Source organism: Pseudorca crassidens, chromosome 15, assembly GCF_039906515.1.
Source record: "Pseudorca crassidens isolate mPseCra1 chromosome 15, mPseCra1.hap1, whole genome shotgun sequence".
NCBI lineage: Eukaryota > Metazoa > Chordata > Mammalia > Artiodactyla > Delphinidae > Pseudorca > Pseudorca crassidens.
In genome coordinates this window covers 81,434,514-81,452,956 of record NC_090310.1, presented here as the reverse complement: position 1 = coordinate 81,452,956, position 18,443 = coordinate 81,434,514, and the positions used below count along the sequence as shown (strand labels likewise).

The 18,443-nt window shown below is 43.0% G+C and overlaps 1 protein-coding gene across 1 annotated transcript in view; it reads right to left on the bottom strand.

The window, feature by feature from the left end:
• The window catches only part of DOK5 (docking protein 5), a 141,203-nt gene extending 123,900 nt beyond the window's left edge, over positions 1–17,303 (bottom strand). The window contains exon 1 of the mRNA XM_067708555.1: positions 16,895–17,303. Coding sequence (XP_067564656.1) covers positions 16,895–16,960 — 66 coding nt within the window. The 5' untranslated portion in view covers positions 16,961–17,303. The remainder of the gene's footprint in view (positions 1–16,894) is intronic.
• Between the last annotated feature and the right edge of the window lie 1,140 nt (positions 17,304–18,443).

Here is an 18,443-nt window from a genome sequence, read left to right as displayed (position 1 = left end):
ATAATCGGAATTCTCCTTTTAGGATGGTGTAAACAAGTACTCAGGAAAAAGAACTGCTGTCAGGCCTTTCAAGCAAAAAAAAGCTAAAGTGATTTGCATATAAATCTTATCTACTGCTTATCTGGAGCTTCTTCCTCCCAGAGAAAACCATGGTTGATATTAATAATTTACCAAGTCCAAATTCAATGTAATGAACCAGTGGAGGTATTTTCCTAATTCATTCATTAGATGAGTCTGCTGAAGAGACCGGTGCATTTTAACAACATAAGAAATGAAATGGGACTTCCCTGGTGGCGCAGTGGTTGAGAATCCGCCTGCCAACGCAGGGCACACGGGTTCAAGCCCTGGTCCGGGAAGATCCCACATGCCGCGAAACAACTAAGCCCGTGCGCCACAACTACTGAGCCCGAGTGCTGCAACTACTGAAGCCCACGTGCCTAGAGCCCGTGCTCCACGACAAGAGAAGCCACCGCAGTGAGAAGCCTGTGCACCGCAACAAAGAGTAGCCCCCGCTCGCTGCAACTAGAGAAAGCCCACGCGCAGCAACAAAGACCCAATGCAGCCCAAAATTAATTAGTTAATTATTTTTAAAAAATGAAATGAGCCATCGAACTTTCATTTTTTGAAAAGTAAATTAAAGGACCATTTTGGAGTTTTTTTTGTATTTATTTATTTGTTGGCTATGCTGGGTCATTTCTGTGTGAGGGCTTTCTCTATTTGCGGCAAGCGGGGGCCATTCTTCATCGCGGTGCACAGGCCTCTCACTATCGCGGCCTCTTTTGTTATGGAGCACAGGCTCCAGACGCGCAGACTCAGTAGTTGTGGCTCACGGGCCTAGTTGCTCCGCCGCATGGGGGAATCCTACCAAGCCAGGGCTCGAACCCGCTTCCTCTGCATTGGCAGGCAGATTCTCAACCACTGCGCCACCAGGTAAGTCCACCATTTTGGTCTTGAGAACACCGCGTAAAATACAGGGAGAAACCATGGGCCAGCAAATCAAGCAAAACACATTCTGGCAAAAGGTCTTGGCTCCCTCTTTGGAAGGCTGAGCTAAGGCTGCAGGTTGCAATTACAAATCAAGTTGCTGCAAGTTGGGTTTAGCAGAAAGCAGATTCTAAGAAGGAAATTTGCGTTCAGAATGTTTCGTGGGGAGGGCTCTGGAAGCAACACCTAGGAGGTCGTCAAGGATGCAGGTCAGGGCTTCCCTGGTGGTGCAGTGGTTGAGAGTCCGCCTGCCGATGCAGGGGACGCGGGTTCATGCCCCGGTCCAGGAAGATTCCACATGCAGCGAAGCGGCTGGGCCCGTGAGCCATGGCTGCTGAGCCTGCGCGTCCGGAGCCTGTGCTCCGCAACGGGAGAGGCCACAACAGTGAGAGGCCCGCGTACAGCAAAAAAAAAAAAAAAAAAGGACGCAGGTCAGCTGTGATGCACTCTCCGCAATGCATCCATCTCCACCCAGGAACCTGGATGCCTGCAGAGTTGTCCCAAACTGGGGCAGTCAGTGAGTGTAGGCTATGCCCCAGGAAAGGGGCTTGGCTTTGGTCAGGTAGCTCTCTTCAGCATTGGCTGCAAGCTGTCTGTCTACAACACTCATAGCACTCCCAGTGCGGGGACGGAAGCCTTCAGTCCTGGAAGAGACGGGTGGGGATCTGGGAGCACACTCCAATGCCACTACACGGGTCTAGCCCAATCCCAGTCAACCTTTCCACAGTTAGGCAATGGATGCTGAAACGGCAAGCCCAATGAGAAAAAGTCTCCATGATGTTGGTGGTGAAAGAACTAGGGTCCCGCTAAGGTATCTAACTGGAACGTTGAAGCAGACTTGGATAAAAGCATGGAACATTCAGCCCCTTCCCAGAAGGCCTGCTGATCAATAAGGCACAACAATAAAGTTAAGAGCTTGGAGGAATTCTTTAATTCACTCAGTCATTCATTCAACAAATACTTATTGAACCCCTACTATAAGAAAAAAGCAAGAAGCAAGACAAGAATAAGCTGTACCCTTGTGGGGCTCACAGACGAATGAGGGTAAAACCATCAAAACAACGTGTTCAATCACATACTTTAAAACAGCCATGAGTGTTACGAAGAAATTAAGGCAGCACTGTCCAACAGAATTCTCAAAAATGATGGAAACATTCTATATCTGTGCTGCCCGACATGGTAGCCACTAACAAAATGTCGCTATTGAGCACTTGAAAGTGGCTAGTGTCATTAAGGAACTGAATTTTTAAAATTTTATTTGATTTTAATTAATTTAAATTTAAAGATCCACATGTGGCGACTGGCTTTTCCCGGCATTTAGATGTGGGATGGTGCTGGGAAAAGCATCTCTGGATCAATAACATCCCAGCTGAGATTTCAGGATGAGAAAGAAGTAGAGAAAGTAAGAGGAAGAATTTTCTGATCAGTGAAAATACATGTGTAAGGGCAGTAACAGAGGAAAGAGAGCTTGGCCACCGGAGGAACTAAAGTAGGTAAGTTTGGCTTGAGTACTGACTTGGGGGTGCAATGATTTGAGAACTGACTTGGGTGGGATGAGATATGGCAGGGTCTAGATCACGCAGAGTGTCTTAAGTACATTGCAGAATATTTATGTGTAAGGAGAAGGCATTAGAGAGTTTTAAAGTAGAGGTAGGATAGAATTAGATTAGATTACTAGGTAATCAGTTTGCTGTAAGCAGAATAAATTTGGGGAGTGGAGGACTGAGCAGGAGAATATCCTTCCAAAGTTAAACACACACACACACACACACACACACACACACACACACAGGCTCACAGAGTTGAAACACACCCCAAGTGAGGACTGGCAGAAACAAATATTTCTGGACACTCTCGGTGGAAGTATACCTGGTACAACCTCTTTGAAGGAAAACTAGATCTATTTATCAGAATTCTAAATATACACAAATTTGTAAGAGCAACTTCCTTTTTAGAACTTATCTTAGAAAAATATAGTATCATGTATGCATACGTGCATGCACAAGGATGTTTACTGCTTCATTGTTTAATTAGCAAAAATTAGAAACTATATTAAAATGTCCAATATTAGTGTGAGCAAATTAAAGAAATCATGGGACAGCCAAATAAGTGAATACTGGGTATCTATAAAATTGTCTGAAAAGTGCTACGTTAAAGTGCTAAGTTAAAAAGAACAGGGACAGGGCTTCCCTGGTGGCGCAGTGGTTGAGAGTCCGTCTGCCGATGCAGGGGACGCGGGTTCGTGCCCCGGTCCTGGAAGATCCCACATGCCGTGGAGCGGCTGCGCCCGTGAGCCATGGCCGCTGAGCCTGCGCGTCCGGAGCCTGGGCTCCGCAACGGGAGAGGCCACAGCAGTGAGAGGCCGGCGTACCGCCAAAAAAAAAAAGAACAGGGACAGAGTATATAACAGTACTTAATAATATGATGTGCAAAGCAAATTATACACACACAAAAACACATGCATTTTTATATATGCCTATACATATATAGAGGCATATACATATCGCCATACAAATATACAAGAATCTGACTAGAATTGCCTGGAAATGGAGACAAGTCTGGCGTAGGAGGGAACTTCCCTCTTCATGCTATCTTTTTTTGCCTTGTTTCCTTCACCATGTACACGTAATGCAAAACACTAGTAAATTAAAAAGACTTCATATATGCAAAAGCCATCTTTCATTGTAGGTAGTGTGGGCCTGTTTCTCCTTCTTTCCTTCCTTCTTTCCTTCCTTCCTTCCTCCTTCTTCCTTCCTTCCTTCCTTTCTTGTCAGAAATTCAACACTGCCTTTTGAAATCCAAAGTAAATCATAAAAAATAATTGTTTTTCAAGTCATCTGTTCTTGTTTTGTGGTCTGACACAGTCATAGCAGCACAGTGGCATCCAAAGTCTTCTCTGCTATTTTCCACTCAGGTGGCCTAGAGCAGGGCACTGCAGAGACCAATTTGGGACTAAATGGGATATTGTGTGTGCTTGGGCATGCTCTTCACATCCACAATCATGCTTCTGGCTCAGAGGCAGACAGGTGGGAAGAGAGGGAGCTCAGACATTTGTATCTCCATCTTGCCACAGCGGAAGCTGAGGCGTGAGAAGGTCAGTGACACGCTTTGGTCGCAGCAGAGGGCCAGCAGCAGGACAGGGGAAAAAAATCAGGCCATTCTTATTCCAGCCAGGTTCCTCGTCTCCACATGTTTGTCCTGTGCCGAGGACTGCAGTTTGGATACTGCAAAAGGGCTACCAACAAACATCACCCAATAGAATTCCTCAAAACTCTTAGGATTTGTGGATATACGTACTCGTGAGATGTTAGGGCTACTGTCTGTTTCATAACTGAATATGCAAAATGTTATTTCAGGGTTTTATTCCTTTACTTAAATGTTTATTGAGCATTTACTATGGGCAGAGATGCTAGTCTATCATCCCTCCTCCCAGCTGGACCCACTTGAAGCATCTTACAAGATTGAGTGGGTTAATAAATATATTGATTGGGCAACATTAGTTACTATGCATTTGTTTGATTCAATAAACATATTTTTTTACCCAATACATGTTGAGCAAATTTTCAGTTTCATCATTTTAACTTCAGAATAAAAATAACAAACACAGCCACAGTTAACATATGATTTATCATACCTTCTAGGTCAAAGATTTGACACAGCATTTCCCAGGAAGGTGCTGTTCTAAGAAAATAAGTCATCGTTTATGTGTTTCTAAATCCTTACTTAACAACTACTTTTTAAATTGTGTAAATGTCATTCCTAAAAGAAAAAAGACTGCAAAACTGGAAAGATTCTAATTATAAAATTGCCAAGAACTCAGCATCATGCTTGAGAAAATCTATGTACAAAACAGATTCACTTTTCACCTACTGGATTAGCAGAATCTTGAAACAGCTCTCAAAGCACACTTTTGCAAAGTGGGAGGAAAGGGGTGGGTTCACAGATTTCTGGGAACATCCTCCAAGGCAACTTTGATAAAATTTTACATGTGAATATGCTTTGGACAATAAGTCCACTTCTAGGAATCTATTCACCAATATGCTTTTCATGGGATGAGATGAGGGGGGGGTTTGCAGCACTGTCTGTAACAGGGAAAAAGGAATTACTCAGATGCTCCACAAGAGAGAAGCAGCCTGAACACAAACTTAGGCGCTGCCACGTGTGACTTGCACAAAAATTTAACATCACAGTTAATTCAGTCTTTTGATCTGTAAAATGGACATAAAAACTCCTACTTCCTGCACATATTTAATAGTAAGTAAAAGGAAGAAAGGAAAGAAGGAAGAATGGATAAATAAGCAAGCAAATACAGCAAATATACCCGTACACTGGAATTCTGATGATTGAAAAAAATGACATGTTGCTAAATAAGAAAAGCACGGCTCAGATGAGTATGTAATTATATATATCATGTACACACATACATTCATGCACACACACAAAAAAGTTTTTATACATAGACTCTTCTGGAATAAACTATTCACAGTGGTTGCTTCTGTGGAAGGAAACTAGATGATTCCTAGGGACAAGGGTGAAAAGAATCTTACTGTTCAATGTAGAAATTTTGTACCTTTGAATTTTGTACCAAGTATACATATTACCTATTCCAAAAAACATCAAATAAAATTTAATTTTAAGGGGGCCAACTCAAACCTCGAGCGTTAATTGCTGAATTCCCTGGTACTGAATTTGCAGATTACATACCAGTAGCAATTATGAGACATCTTAGAACATCCTACCACTCAAAAATAGAAAACACCACAGAATCAGGTGGGACATAGGCACAGTTTTCTCCTTGTCTTCTTGAATGTCTCATTCCATTATTCTGACCTGCAGTAAAATCATTTATTCATTCAATCAGCAAATATTGAGCATTTACCATAGGCTAAGAGCTGGGGATACAGCAGTGAGTAAGATAGCCAAGGTCTCTGGTCTCGCAGAACTTACAGCCTAGTGGGAGAAGACATACTCTACAAAGAAATAAATTTTTTAAAAAATGTATCTGGCACAAAAATAAGGACAATATTCTAGAGGGATGCGAGGGGAAAACTTTGGATGTGATGATCCATATAGGTTGGTCTCAGGTAGGAAATATAAGGCTAAAATCTGGACACCAAGAGAGGGCCAGCCGGAAGAAAATCAGAGAAAAATCATCCATCAATGGAGACGATGGATTCAAATGGATGAAGACCTCTCCTGGGGCCGAGTCCCCGGGAATGTTCCTTTCCAACCACACTTCACACAACATTTTCCATCTGAATTAATGGATGTTGAAGACCAGACTAGTTTCATAACATCTAGATTTGGGGTCACTGTTGGTGAAATACAACCCAGGCTCAAAAAGTGGTTCTTTGGCAAATGAGCTAAAATACCTGCTATTGGTAAATGGAAAGCTGGAAATCTGAAGAAATTGTTCATATGAAAAGTCAATGAGCTCTTTCACTAGGGGATTCAAAGAGGTATGATTTCTCAAAGTTTTTTAGAAATCATTTTCTTTTATTAAGGTAATGTGTGGTATTAAGATAATAAAATGCATTTTAAGACTACAGCACTTTCCTGAATAGTGTAACCTGTAGTAAGTAAAAGCTTTGAACTCAAGCTCGTGTTTTAATTGAATTTGAGTTAGTAGTCTATTCATAAGATAGGCTAATTTCTCTTTCTATTAACCACTAAAGTATTCATGGTATAAATGAATTAAGGGAAGATAAAATAAAAACTTAGGCAAATTGAGACAAGTTTGTGGGTTTGGGGGAGTTGGGGGTGGGAAGGGACACAAATACCCATAGTCATATCAGACGGAAGTTCCTTAGAGGACGGTATTGAGTACATGGGATATCTTTTCTTAGAACCCGATTTTCAATATATTTGTATGGAATCAAGCCATACGGCAGCCACAAGTGAAGAATTTTTCACAAAACCCACTTAAAAAGATAAGTACAATCATCCTGTGTTTCCCAAACTTCAGTCACACACAGCCCACCAGTTGGATTTGTGCTGCATCTCAGTTCCACCACCTACCCCAACAGTTTTTGCTGCTTCTTTGTAACACTTGCACTATGTGTTAATTATCTATTTTAAAACTTCGCTTTTTAAATTAAATAAATTTATTTAAAGAGGAAACTATATATTCTTATCGTAAATGGAAAAGCGGTATCACTTGAAGGTAAATGTAAAATGTAATACAATATAATGTTAACGAACACAATAAAATATGATACTTTTGAAGACTCTGCACCTAAGTATGGTTTTCTATTAAAAGGCCTCCTAGCCGACAGCTCCTTAAGCTGAGTTAAATAAGAAGTAGCACTTTTTCTCATTTTATGATTCAATGTTGTTTACTGCCCTAAAATGGTCTCTCAAGACATGATTCTCACATTTGGGGAAGACGTCTAGAGTTAATAAGCAAAAATATGATGGTCAATCTTTAATCAAAGGTCTGCCTTTTTTGTCGAACATATGCAACTACATATTTTCTAATACAGTGTTTCATCAGTGGCTCCTAAATAAACCCGATGTTATAAAAATGAATCGCTAAAGTTAACGGCAAGAGGAAAGTACAATGCTACCTGTTGTTCATTACCAAAGCCGTGCCTCTTCTGCTGAGATACGAGTGAATTAATTTCTACCAGTTTATGGTTCTTACAGACAACAAACAACAAATATCACCTCAATCTCTTAACAGTAAAAAATAAAAATCAACATTACAGACCTTCATGAAGTTTCTACTGGTGAGTCAGCACAGGATTAAGAGTTTGATATCTTTTATGAGAAGCATATTATTATCCTCATTTTTGTACATGAGGAAGCTAAATTTCGGAAAGAGTAAGCAATTTCCCCAAGGCCACAAAGTCAGTAAGTGGCCAAGTTGAGATCCAAACTGAAGTGTGAGTCCCAAATGTACGCTATGTCCACCAAGGAAAAAAATAATGCACCAATTCAATTATGAATGAAAGAAGGAAGGGAGGGAGGGAAGAAGGAAGGAAGGAAAGAAAGAAAGAGAGAGAAAGTGTCCCAGCAAGATTTGTAGTAGTTATTGTCAAGACTATTCTAAAAATGCACCAATTCAACAGAGGAAGGAAGGAAGGAGGAAGGAAGGAAGGAAGGGAAGGAGGGAGGGAGGGTCCCAGCTAGACTTGTAGTAGTTATAGTCAAGACTATTTGAAAATTCATATTGAAACCAAAGGACCTAAGATACCTAAAACAATTTTGAAAAAGAAAAATAAAGTGGGAGGAACCAGCTTACCCTGTTTCAAGACACTGTACAGCTACACATGTAGACATATATAGACATATCACTGTACAATGGAGGCACACAAAACAACGGAAGAGAGTAGAGGACCTAGGAATAGATACACATAAGTATGCTCAATGGAGAAAAGACAGGACCTCCGTAGGCGGAAAATGAACCTCCACCTAAAATGCACACTGGATATAAAAACTGACTCAAAATGGACCATGGACATAAATGTAAAAGGTAAAACTATAAAATATTTATCGTAGGAAAGAAAAAAAGTAGAAAAAATAGTTGGGATCTTGGGCTGGACAAAGCATTAGTACCAAAAGGGAAAAAAAAACCTGATAAATTGGACTCATCAAACTTAAAAATTTCTGCCCTGTGATAGACCTTGTTAAAAGGATTAAAATAATAAGCTACATACTTAGAGAAAACGTTTGCAAACCACATGTCTGAAAAGGATTAATATCTAGAACATACAGAGAACTCTCAAAACTCAACAGTTAAAAGCAACCAACCCAATTAGAAAATGGGCTGGGCTTCCCTGGTGGCGCAGTGGTTGGGAGTCTGCCTGCCGATGCAGGGGACGCGGGTTCATGCCCCGGTCCGGGAGGATTCCACATGCCGCGGAGCGGCTGGGCCTGCGAATCATGGCCGCTAGGCCTGCGCGTCCGGAGCCTGTGCTCTGCAACGGGAGAGGCCACAACAGTGAGAGGCCCGCGTACCGCCAAAAAAAAAAAAAAAAAAAAAGAAAGAAAATGGGCAAAAGACATGACTAGGCATTTTACCAAAATGTATGTACAGATCGCAAATCAGAACACGAAAAAATGTTCAGCATCACAAGGAGATGTCAATCATCATCTCATCATCACAAGGAGATGTCAATATACACACATCAGAACGTCTAAACCAAAACTGACGCACCAAAAACTGGGGGGCAACACCAAATGCTGGCGAGGATGCGGAGAAACTGGATCACTCACGCGTTGCTGGTGTGAATGTAAAATGGTCCAACCACTGTGAAAAACAGCCTGGCGGTTTCCTGAAAAACTGAACATGTACCTACCAATACAACACAGCAATTGTACTCCTGGGCATTTCCCTAGAGGTATGAAAACTTACGTTTGCACAGAAACCCAGACCCAAATGTTTATATCACTGGAAACCACCCCCAAATGTCCTTCAGTGGATGAATGGCTACGCAAACTATGGCACATCCATATCCCAGAATACAACTTAGCAATAAAAAGGAATGAAACTTTGATACCCACAATACTGAAGACAACCACGACAATTCCAGAGAATTATGCTGAGTTAAAAAAAAAAATCCCCAAACATTACACACTGTATGGTTCCATTTATATAATATTTTTGAAATGATAAAACTATAAAAATGGAAAACAGATTTGTGGTTGTCAGGGCTTTACAGTTATGGGAAGGGGGAGCAGAAGGGGCAACTATAAAAGAACAACACGAAGGACCCTGTCATGAGGGAATGCTTTGTATCTTGATGGTACCAATATCAGTATCCTGATTGTGATACCAGGGATTTGAAGGATGTTACCATTGGGAGAAACTGGGTAAAGGGCATGAGAAATCTCTCTGTATTATTTCTTACACCTCATGTGAACCTACTATTACCTAAAATCTAAAAATTTAATTTAAAAAAATGAGACAGTGGTTCTTAACCTTTTTGGAAATTGCGGAGGGTGGGAGGTGACAGGGTTTGGGACACAAAAGTCCTGATCTCTCTAAGAATCTCATAAAAGCTATGAAGTCACCATTTGCATCTTATCCATAACACAGTACACACGGCTAACATTTATGTTCTCTGAGACCCAGGGCATCAACAGAGGCTCAGAACACTAAAGAAATAAACACAGCCCCCCAACTGCTCCGAAAAAATCAGCTTCCTGATACTCATCCAAAATGTAGGCATCTGCATTCTAGAAAAAAGCTATTTTAACTTCAACATTCACATATATCTGTGGCATTTCTAAACTCCCAATTTCATTTTGAATTTCACAGAAACAGGGGTTTGCAGCAGGGAGGCATCCTAATCTCTTCCTGGCTTGGAATCCCCCAAAATTTTATTTCCACCCAACCGGGATCAAATTCCTAGAGGAAGAGGAAAATCAAATTTCCCCTTCCTCGTTTCATGAAAATGAAACTGGAGATACCTGCAGATGTCTTTTCACTTCAATATTTGACCCGTTACTCAAACTAATTCATCCTTAACTAGAGTGAATATATTAATCTCATGTTAACAATACCATTCCACAAATAGACTGTCAATTCCTTGAGGAGGTCGACTGTATCTGTCTTATTTAAGGTGGTTTTCCCTGAGCTTCTTAAAATGAATATTCACTCAATAAACATTTGATGCATGATAAAATAAATGAAATCAAATATATCCCAAATGAAAACTAAATTCTTAAAATACCAAAGATAATGATCCACAAAAATTACAAAGCTGCTTAAAAAATAAATATTTCTAGCCATCTAATGAATATCATAAAAAAATACATTGGCAGATGTGGGGAAAATCATCACACAAGTAATTTGGTTTATGCCTACACACAAAATCACTAAATTGGCCATTCTTTCCTTAAATCAGTTTTGGGGATGATTAAAGGCTGACTTTATGCATAATTAATCCTACCATCCACAAGGACCATTGAATAAAGATGACTAAAATACCAGCTGGAAAGCACTTCCGACATGGAAACCAGGGAAGCTGATTCAAATGGGGCTAAAATACTGAGTACTCTTAGGCAATACTTAGCAAGTGTATTCAGTCTAACTGACCGTAAATTTCACTACTGGAAGTTAGCCCCAGACTCTCTTTTCCTTGAGGAAGGAAAAGGATGCTTCATGAATCTTACTGAATGGTTGTATGTGTTTGTGTGCATGTGTGTGTACATACACTCATGTACTGATGGTACATGATGAATTTATTCAATTCCTATGATTTTTTTTTTGCGGTACGCGGGCCTCTCACTGCTGTGGCCTCTCCCGCCACGGAGCACAGGCTCCGGACGCGCAGGCTCAGCGGCCATGGCTCACGGGCCCAGTCGCTCCGCAGCATGTGGGATCTTCCCGGACCGGGGCACGAACCCATGTCCCCTGCATCGGCAGGTGGACTCTCAACCACTGCGTTACCAGGGAAGCCCCAATTCCTATGATTTTGATGTTATGAATATAACTTTGCCACGATATCATTAAAAATGCACAGATCCCTGATCATCTATAAATCTAAAACCCTAAATGAAATATGAAACCTCTTTGGCATACTGGGTCAAGTGCAACAGAGAAACAAAGGAGTGAGAAAATATTTCTGCCTAAAATTTGGCCATTAATTAACCAGTTTTTCGAATCTACTCTGCCACCCAAAAAAAAGATCCCCAAATTAACAGTTATGCACTAGTATGATGAGCTTGCTCAAACCAAAGTTACATGGAGATGGGTTTCTCTGGTCCTGATACCTTTGCCATTTATCTAAGGATCATGAAAAATCCTACAAAGGCAAATATCCCTTCCATAGCCTAACATCGGTGCTTGTACATTAATTATATCACGGATATTAAGTTTTGTTTTCCTAACTAAAGAGCAAGGTCTTTGAGGATGAGAGCTATTGCAGTGAAAGAGATGAAAATAACAACCATGTAAGCATCATCAACCTCGAACAGCACCCGTAGTAGAGAGAGCAGTAATAAACATGAATTGGGTTTCCACTGTGTCAAGCATCGTGTTAAGCCTTTTATGAGAATCCTCTATTAGGTGGATATTACGAGTCTCCCTATTATTACAGAAGACTGAGGCTTATAAATGCTGAATAACTCACCCAAAGTCATATAACCAGTCGCTGAATTGGGATTTTAACAGTCTCATGTCAGAGCGTATGCTCTTAAACCAGTAGGTAGTGATGGATTCATTCATTCAATAAATCTTCATCGAGTGCTTCTCCATGCTGGAAACTGTTCCAGGCGCTGGGGTTCAGCCCTCATGGAGTTTCACATACCATTTGGGAGATACAGGCAATCAACAAGTAAAACATACAGACTGGTAAGTGAGGGGGTGATAAGTCTAGAGAGAAAAAACACAATGGGATATAGGGGGAGAAGGAGGGAAGAGATAAAATAGGGTGGCTGGAAGGCCTGAATGAGAAGGTGGCATTTGCGGAAAGGCTGAAGAAGGTGAGGAGCCAGCCAGGAAGAGGTAACGTGGGGAAACAGCATTCCAAGCAGAGGGAACAGCAAGAGAAAAGATTCTGAGTCAGGGGACTCCCCTGGTGGCGCAGTGGTTGAGAATCCACCTGCCAATCCAGGGGACACGGGTTCGGTCCCTGGTCCGGGAAGATCCCACATGCCGCGGAGCAACTAAGCCCCCTGCACCACAACTACTGAGCCCGTGCGCCACAACTACTGAGCCTGCGCTCTAGAGCCCACAAGCCACAACTACTGAGCCCGCGTGCCACAACTACTGAAGCCCGCGTGCCTAGAGCCCGTGCTCCGCAACAAGAGAAGCTACCGCAATGAGAGGCCCGCGCACCGCAGAGAGGCATGGCCCCCGCTCGCCGCAACTAGAGAGAGCCCGTGCGCAGCAACGAAGACCCAACACAGCCAAAGATAAATCAATAAATAAAAGATTCTGAGTCAGCACAGGGCCCCGGAGCCCGCCGTAGGGCTGTGACTCTTGGTGGTCTGAGCAGTGAGGGAGATAAATTAGGAGGTTATTATTCTGCAATATTTGGGGGCTTGGGCCAGAGCGGCAGTGGCAGATGATGTGAGAGGTAGTCGGATTCTAGACATGTTTCCAAAACAGAGCTTACAAGACCTCCCGATAAACTGGCTGTGGGGTTGTGACAAGGAGGGAGTGGGAAGGGGGGCTGAGTTTTTATTGTTTGCTGCTTGCTTGCTTGCTTGCTTGACTGATTTTTACCAGGGCAACTGAAATACTGGGACCTCTAGTGGCTGAGATGCAGACTCCAGGAGAAGCAGGTTTGGATGAAAAAATCAGGGGTGGCTGGACATATTGAGACCAGGAGACGTCCAGATGAGGATGCAGGCTAGACGGGAGAAAAGGTCCTTGGTACATAAGAGCACAGAGATGCTATTGAAAGTCGGGTAATCGAGGGGGACTGCATGGAGATAAAGTGAACAGGTGTGAGTTTAAACTCTGAGACTTGCAGGGTGGACAAGCCATAGCAATTACTGACTGGGAAATCCTCTCCGTTGCAAAGGAAGAAACCAAGTGAGGGCAGTTAGTTATATGATGCCATCTAAGCCACGTGATAGGTTAATGATGTGCAAATTGCCTAGTTCACCATTCCTCTAAGAATACATTTTTTAGTGCCTTTTGTGGATTTGCCAGATAATTGTAGACACACCCCTCCCCAGCCCTCAAAACAGCAACATCGACATTATCCTGAAAAAGTATTGCACCCAGAGCCCAGCTTGACAGCTCCATGAACCAACGGATGATGAAGCCAGAGAATAAAGATGTGAAGATACTGAGACTTTTGAGTTAAATCAGTTGAATTTCTTTAAGCTTTTTGATGTTTATAGAAAAAAACAAGTCTACAAATATTTGATTGTTTAATCACTTAAGCTGCTTAGTATCTCAACTAAAGGTGACCACTTATTTGCAACCCATCTGAATGCGGATGGTCTTAGACTATTTCATGCCCCACTAAAAAATCACTTACATGTATATAATTTGTAAAAAACTGCATCCAATGAAAATGTTCGAGAGCTGCATAAACATTTATGCCTTTGGACACATTTAGATAGAAAGATTAAAAAAATCAATCATTCCTATATCCTTCCATCAATCCTAACTCATCTCTGATTACACCAAAGAAATAATGAAATTAGAATCAATGCTGTATGCTTTCACTGCATTTTCACAAATATTATCTTATCCAATGCTCACAGCATCACTAAATAGTGTTCATTGTACAGATAAGAAAACTGAGGCCAAGAGAGGTCAAGGGTCATAGAGCTAACGAGTAATAGAAGGAAGATCTGTTCTCTTTTCTTCTCTTATCAAATCTGAGGGGTCATTCCCTGGCACACCAGCTGCTTACGATGAAATGTTGTTTTCTTGTTTAATTATAAACCCTCCCAAACATGGTTCTAATCCACAGACACTTGTCTGAATTCCATTAATAAAACCACCATGTCATATCAGCTCCTCAAGGGGCTTATGAATTGCAAAGTCAGGCCTTCACTCTGTAGTTCAATCCATGTTCAACGTGCATTAACTGAGCGCCTACTGTGTACCTAACACAAAGCCCTTCAACTCTTTAAGACTTCCACATGCTGCTTGCTGTTCTAGGCTATCTGCAGCCTAGATTAACACCACTAACATTTCTTACTTTGGACGGAGGGTCCCTGTGCCGTTTTCCTGAAGCATTCCTCTTGATGCCTCCATTATAAAACTTTAGTTAGCAGTGCTTTCTGACAATTATGTAATCAGCCTCTTCAGTTTATATAAATAAATTATATCATTAGGACACTTTTTGAAAATTAACTGGTGATAAAATCAAACTGAACAAATAAAACCAGATTTTGTTGATTATATTTTTGACGTTTTCTCTCCATGAGCAATAACCATCATTCAATAAATATTCTAAAATCTATTTGAGTGTTAACACAGACACAATAAATAAATCCTGAGAAAGTACACTTCTGGTCGGCATCCAAGATACTGTAAAATATAAAGGGATGCAAAGTAAACTGTATTTCCTTTCCTTCTGCTTCAAATATCTGTCCGTAAACACTGGCACACACGGGACTATACAGTGTCAGTAATATTACAGAAAAAAGTCTCAATTACTATAAACTAGAAAGTTATGGTAACTAGTCTTTCAAATAAATCACCATGTGTCACAATTTGGCATAAACGCTGAGCCTTATGAATAATTCACATTTTGTGCATTAATAATTCATGTCCTCTTTCTATTGGAATGCTCTCTAGCACAGAATGGATGTCTCTTATCAATTTCCTCAGTTGACATGATGGAGTAAATCTAAAATTAGAATGGTGTTTTCTAATGCTCCTTTTAACATTGTAACAGTCGGCTGGACCATAAGGTTATAAAAAATATAAAGTTCCTCTTATTTCTTGCCCTTTGCATGAAAGTCACTATGTTAAGTACCCTAACAATACTTGGTCCCCTTGATGAGAATATCTGCATAGCAAAAAAGAAAACCAAGGAAACTAAGGGTTGATAGGGGTTGGTTAGTTCTGTCACATTTCTCCCTAATTATATATTTATATATTCACTATAACATGGGGCCTAGTTGCTAAAACATGGTAACCAGCAGGGAAAGAAATAAAGAGAGAGAGAGAGAGAAAGAAAGGGAGGGAGGGACGGAGGGAGGAAGGGAAGACGGAAGGAAGCAAGGAAGAAGAAAGAAACAAATCAGGTAAGAGTTTTTAATAATTATAGATGTTTCCCATCAGCAGGTTTTCCTCCCTAACTGTTTAACACTGTGAAATTGCCTTTCAATTTTCAGTAAAATTATCTGGTACATAAAAAAGTCCAAAGACCAAATAAGAGAAAGGTGCCAATGACATATATTTGTGGAGAAAGATGTTCAATTTATTACTATTAACGCTATTCCCACTGTGGCCATTCTTCATCATTACTGACATTATTTTTTCAGACATTAGGAAAGTAAACTTTTCTCCCCAAACTCCCTCGCCCCAAAGCACACAATAAACAAAAACAGCAACAGCACTTGACACAAGGCAAAGAGAAATGAGGTAGTTTGAAATTTAAAAAAAAAAAAAAAATCATTCCAGTATCCCCACCTCCCTCAAGAATTCCTTTGCCATCCCTCAAGCCCAAAGAGAAGCAGAATGAGTTCTCTGAAGTCCATCAATGAAGAGCAAAGGGGAAAAGGGCAAAAGAGAGGGGGTTTAAAGAGAGAAGCCATCCCTGGGCCAACATCCGATCCCTGACAAGTAGCCTCTGGTTCATTCATTCTTCCTTTTAGTACATATTTAGCAAGGGAGCACTTGCTCTGTGCCAGGTATTATGTTCCGCCCTAAATAGTCCTCCAGCGGGCATCCGGTGTGTATTCCAGCAATGAATCCACTACCCAGGCTCAGGACCATGGAACCTACCCACACCGCCTTTGCCAGCACCTGGGCCAGGGGTGGGTCACTGTCCAGGACCTGGAGTCTGAAAAGACTTCTCCCTGGGGTCAGGGGGTCCCTGACCTTGTTCACACTCAGAGCGTCTGCCCTTCCTCAATCAGTCCATCCATCCCCCAGAAAAGTTAAGTTGGCGGCGAGTGGGAAGAGGGGCACCGGGGGCATCCGGCGGGCTCAGCAACCCCGCCCGGGTTTCTCAGCTCTGACTCCCATGGCTACCGAGAAATATTTATTTCCAGTAGACGGGCTCCAGTGGCTACTGAAGCCGACCACAGGGCCACCATCAGAAGGCCAAGTCATCCGAGAGATAAAGATAGATCCATTACATACCTAGACCTGGCCTTACAGTGGCAGCCCCAGGAGATGTGGGTTTAGGCTGAGAAACCACAGCGCAATTCTCCGGCGCGCTGCCGGGAATCTCCTTCCACCCTCCAGGGATGCTGGCTACAGATAAAGACAATTGACCCGGTGAACAGGGGGCAGGGGAAAAAAAAAAGGATCGATACTTACCCCTAGGCGTCTGCTCCGGATCCTCACGTACCCTTGCTTCACTATGTCATTAAAATTGGAAGCCATCCCGGACAGCCAGTGACAACCCCCTTCCTCACCCAGGCGCACGCACCCTAAGTGGCTTTGGGGAGGGCTGAGGCCAGGGTCAAGAGAAGGCTTTGGGGTGTGGAAGGAGAAAGTTGACAAGGTGAAGCGTTTACGGTTGCGGTCCCGCGTGGCTTCAGAAGGCGCACATCACTTTCTCTGTCCCTCAAAACCTTTAAGTGGGCGGCCGGTTTGCAGCCACTTTGGGGGAACGCAGAGAGCGCAGCGCCGTGAGGCGAGGCTGGAGCGCCGGCGTCAGCTGACTCATCAGCCAGCCTGCCCGGAGGAGGAGCGGCGGCTGCTCAGGGATCCAGCCCAGCCTCTTCCCGGGGCCCAGGAGGAGAAGGAGGAGGGGGGAGTGGGGAGGGCGAGGGCGAGGGGAGGAGCCGCGCGGGGCCGGCGCCCGGCGGTGGCCACCCGCAGGCAGACACACGTGGACGCGCTCACCCTCCTCCTCCCCTCCTCTCCCGCCCGCCTCGCCCGCCCCCATTCTCGTCCCGACCCCGACCCTCCTCCGGGACCCAGAGCTTGCCCCTGCCTGCCCCGCACCTCGCCCACACCCGCCGAGATAACGCTCGGTCTCTTCCGGCTCTGGGCTTATTTTAGATGGAGAGGAAATTTCACTTTTTTCCCAGACGCCGCCGACCCCGCCTCTCCCTTCAGCCCCATCTTTGCCCTGAGAAGGGCTAGCTTTTGCCTCTGTTGTGCATGTGTCTGGGGAGCGGTGTTGCCATGGTTTGCCTTGACCTTGGCATATGAGGGGAGGGATACTGCCCTGGCTTAAGCTGCATGCTTCCTCGGGTTTCCTTGGCATCCTGGACCCAGCCCTTGCGTTGATATCATTTTCCTTGTTTGAGCTTGTCTTTCCTGCCGGATTGTGAGTTTCCCAGGGGCTGACCCCTGGCCTCATTAGTACGTGTACCAACAAAGCCTGGCCCAGAGCAGGTGCCGAATAAATCCTTAGTGTCAGGCACCCTCTAAGCCCTTAGCTTGGGCTCATTTAAACTCCCCTGTACTTTATGAGCTACCCACCCCCCTTATGTGAATACCAGGACCGTATTTATGCCTCCCTAGCCTGGCAATAGAGCTCATGTTCATAGCCACTGCTGGATGCTGCCTATAGAATACGATAAAAGGGAGACCGGATTTCACATTCACCTGCCCCTGGCTGCACTACCTTCCTGAAACATGTCTGAGTTGATAACGGCTATCATTTATTGGCACCAGGCATTAGGCATTGTGCTAATCCTGTTCAAGGAATAATGAGATAGGTACTATCATCCACATTTTATAGAAACTGAAGCTCAGAGGAATTAAGAGATTTGCCCCAGGTCCCACGGGAAAGGAGGTGTGTGTGACACCAGCTCTGGTAAACACTGGATGGTAAACACTGTCCTATACAGTGTTGTCATGGGGGAGGGAGGTTACTAGGTGGTTTCCAAGGAAGATCTGTCTAATCACTTGC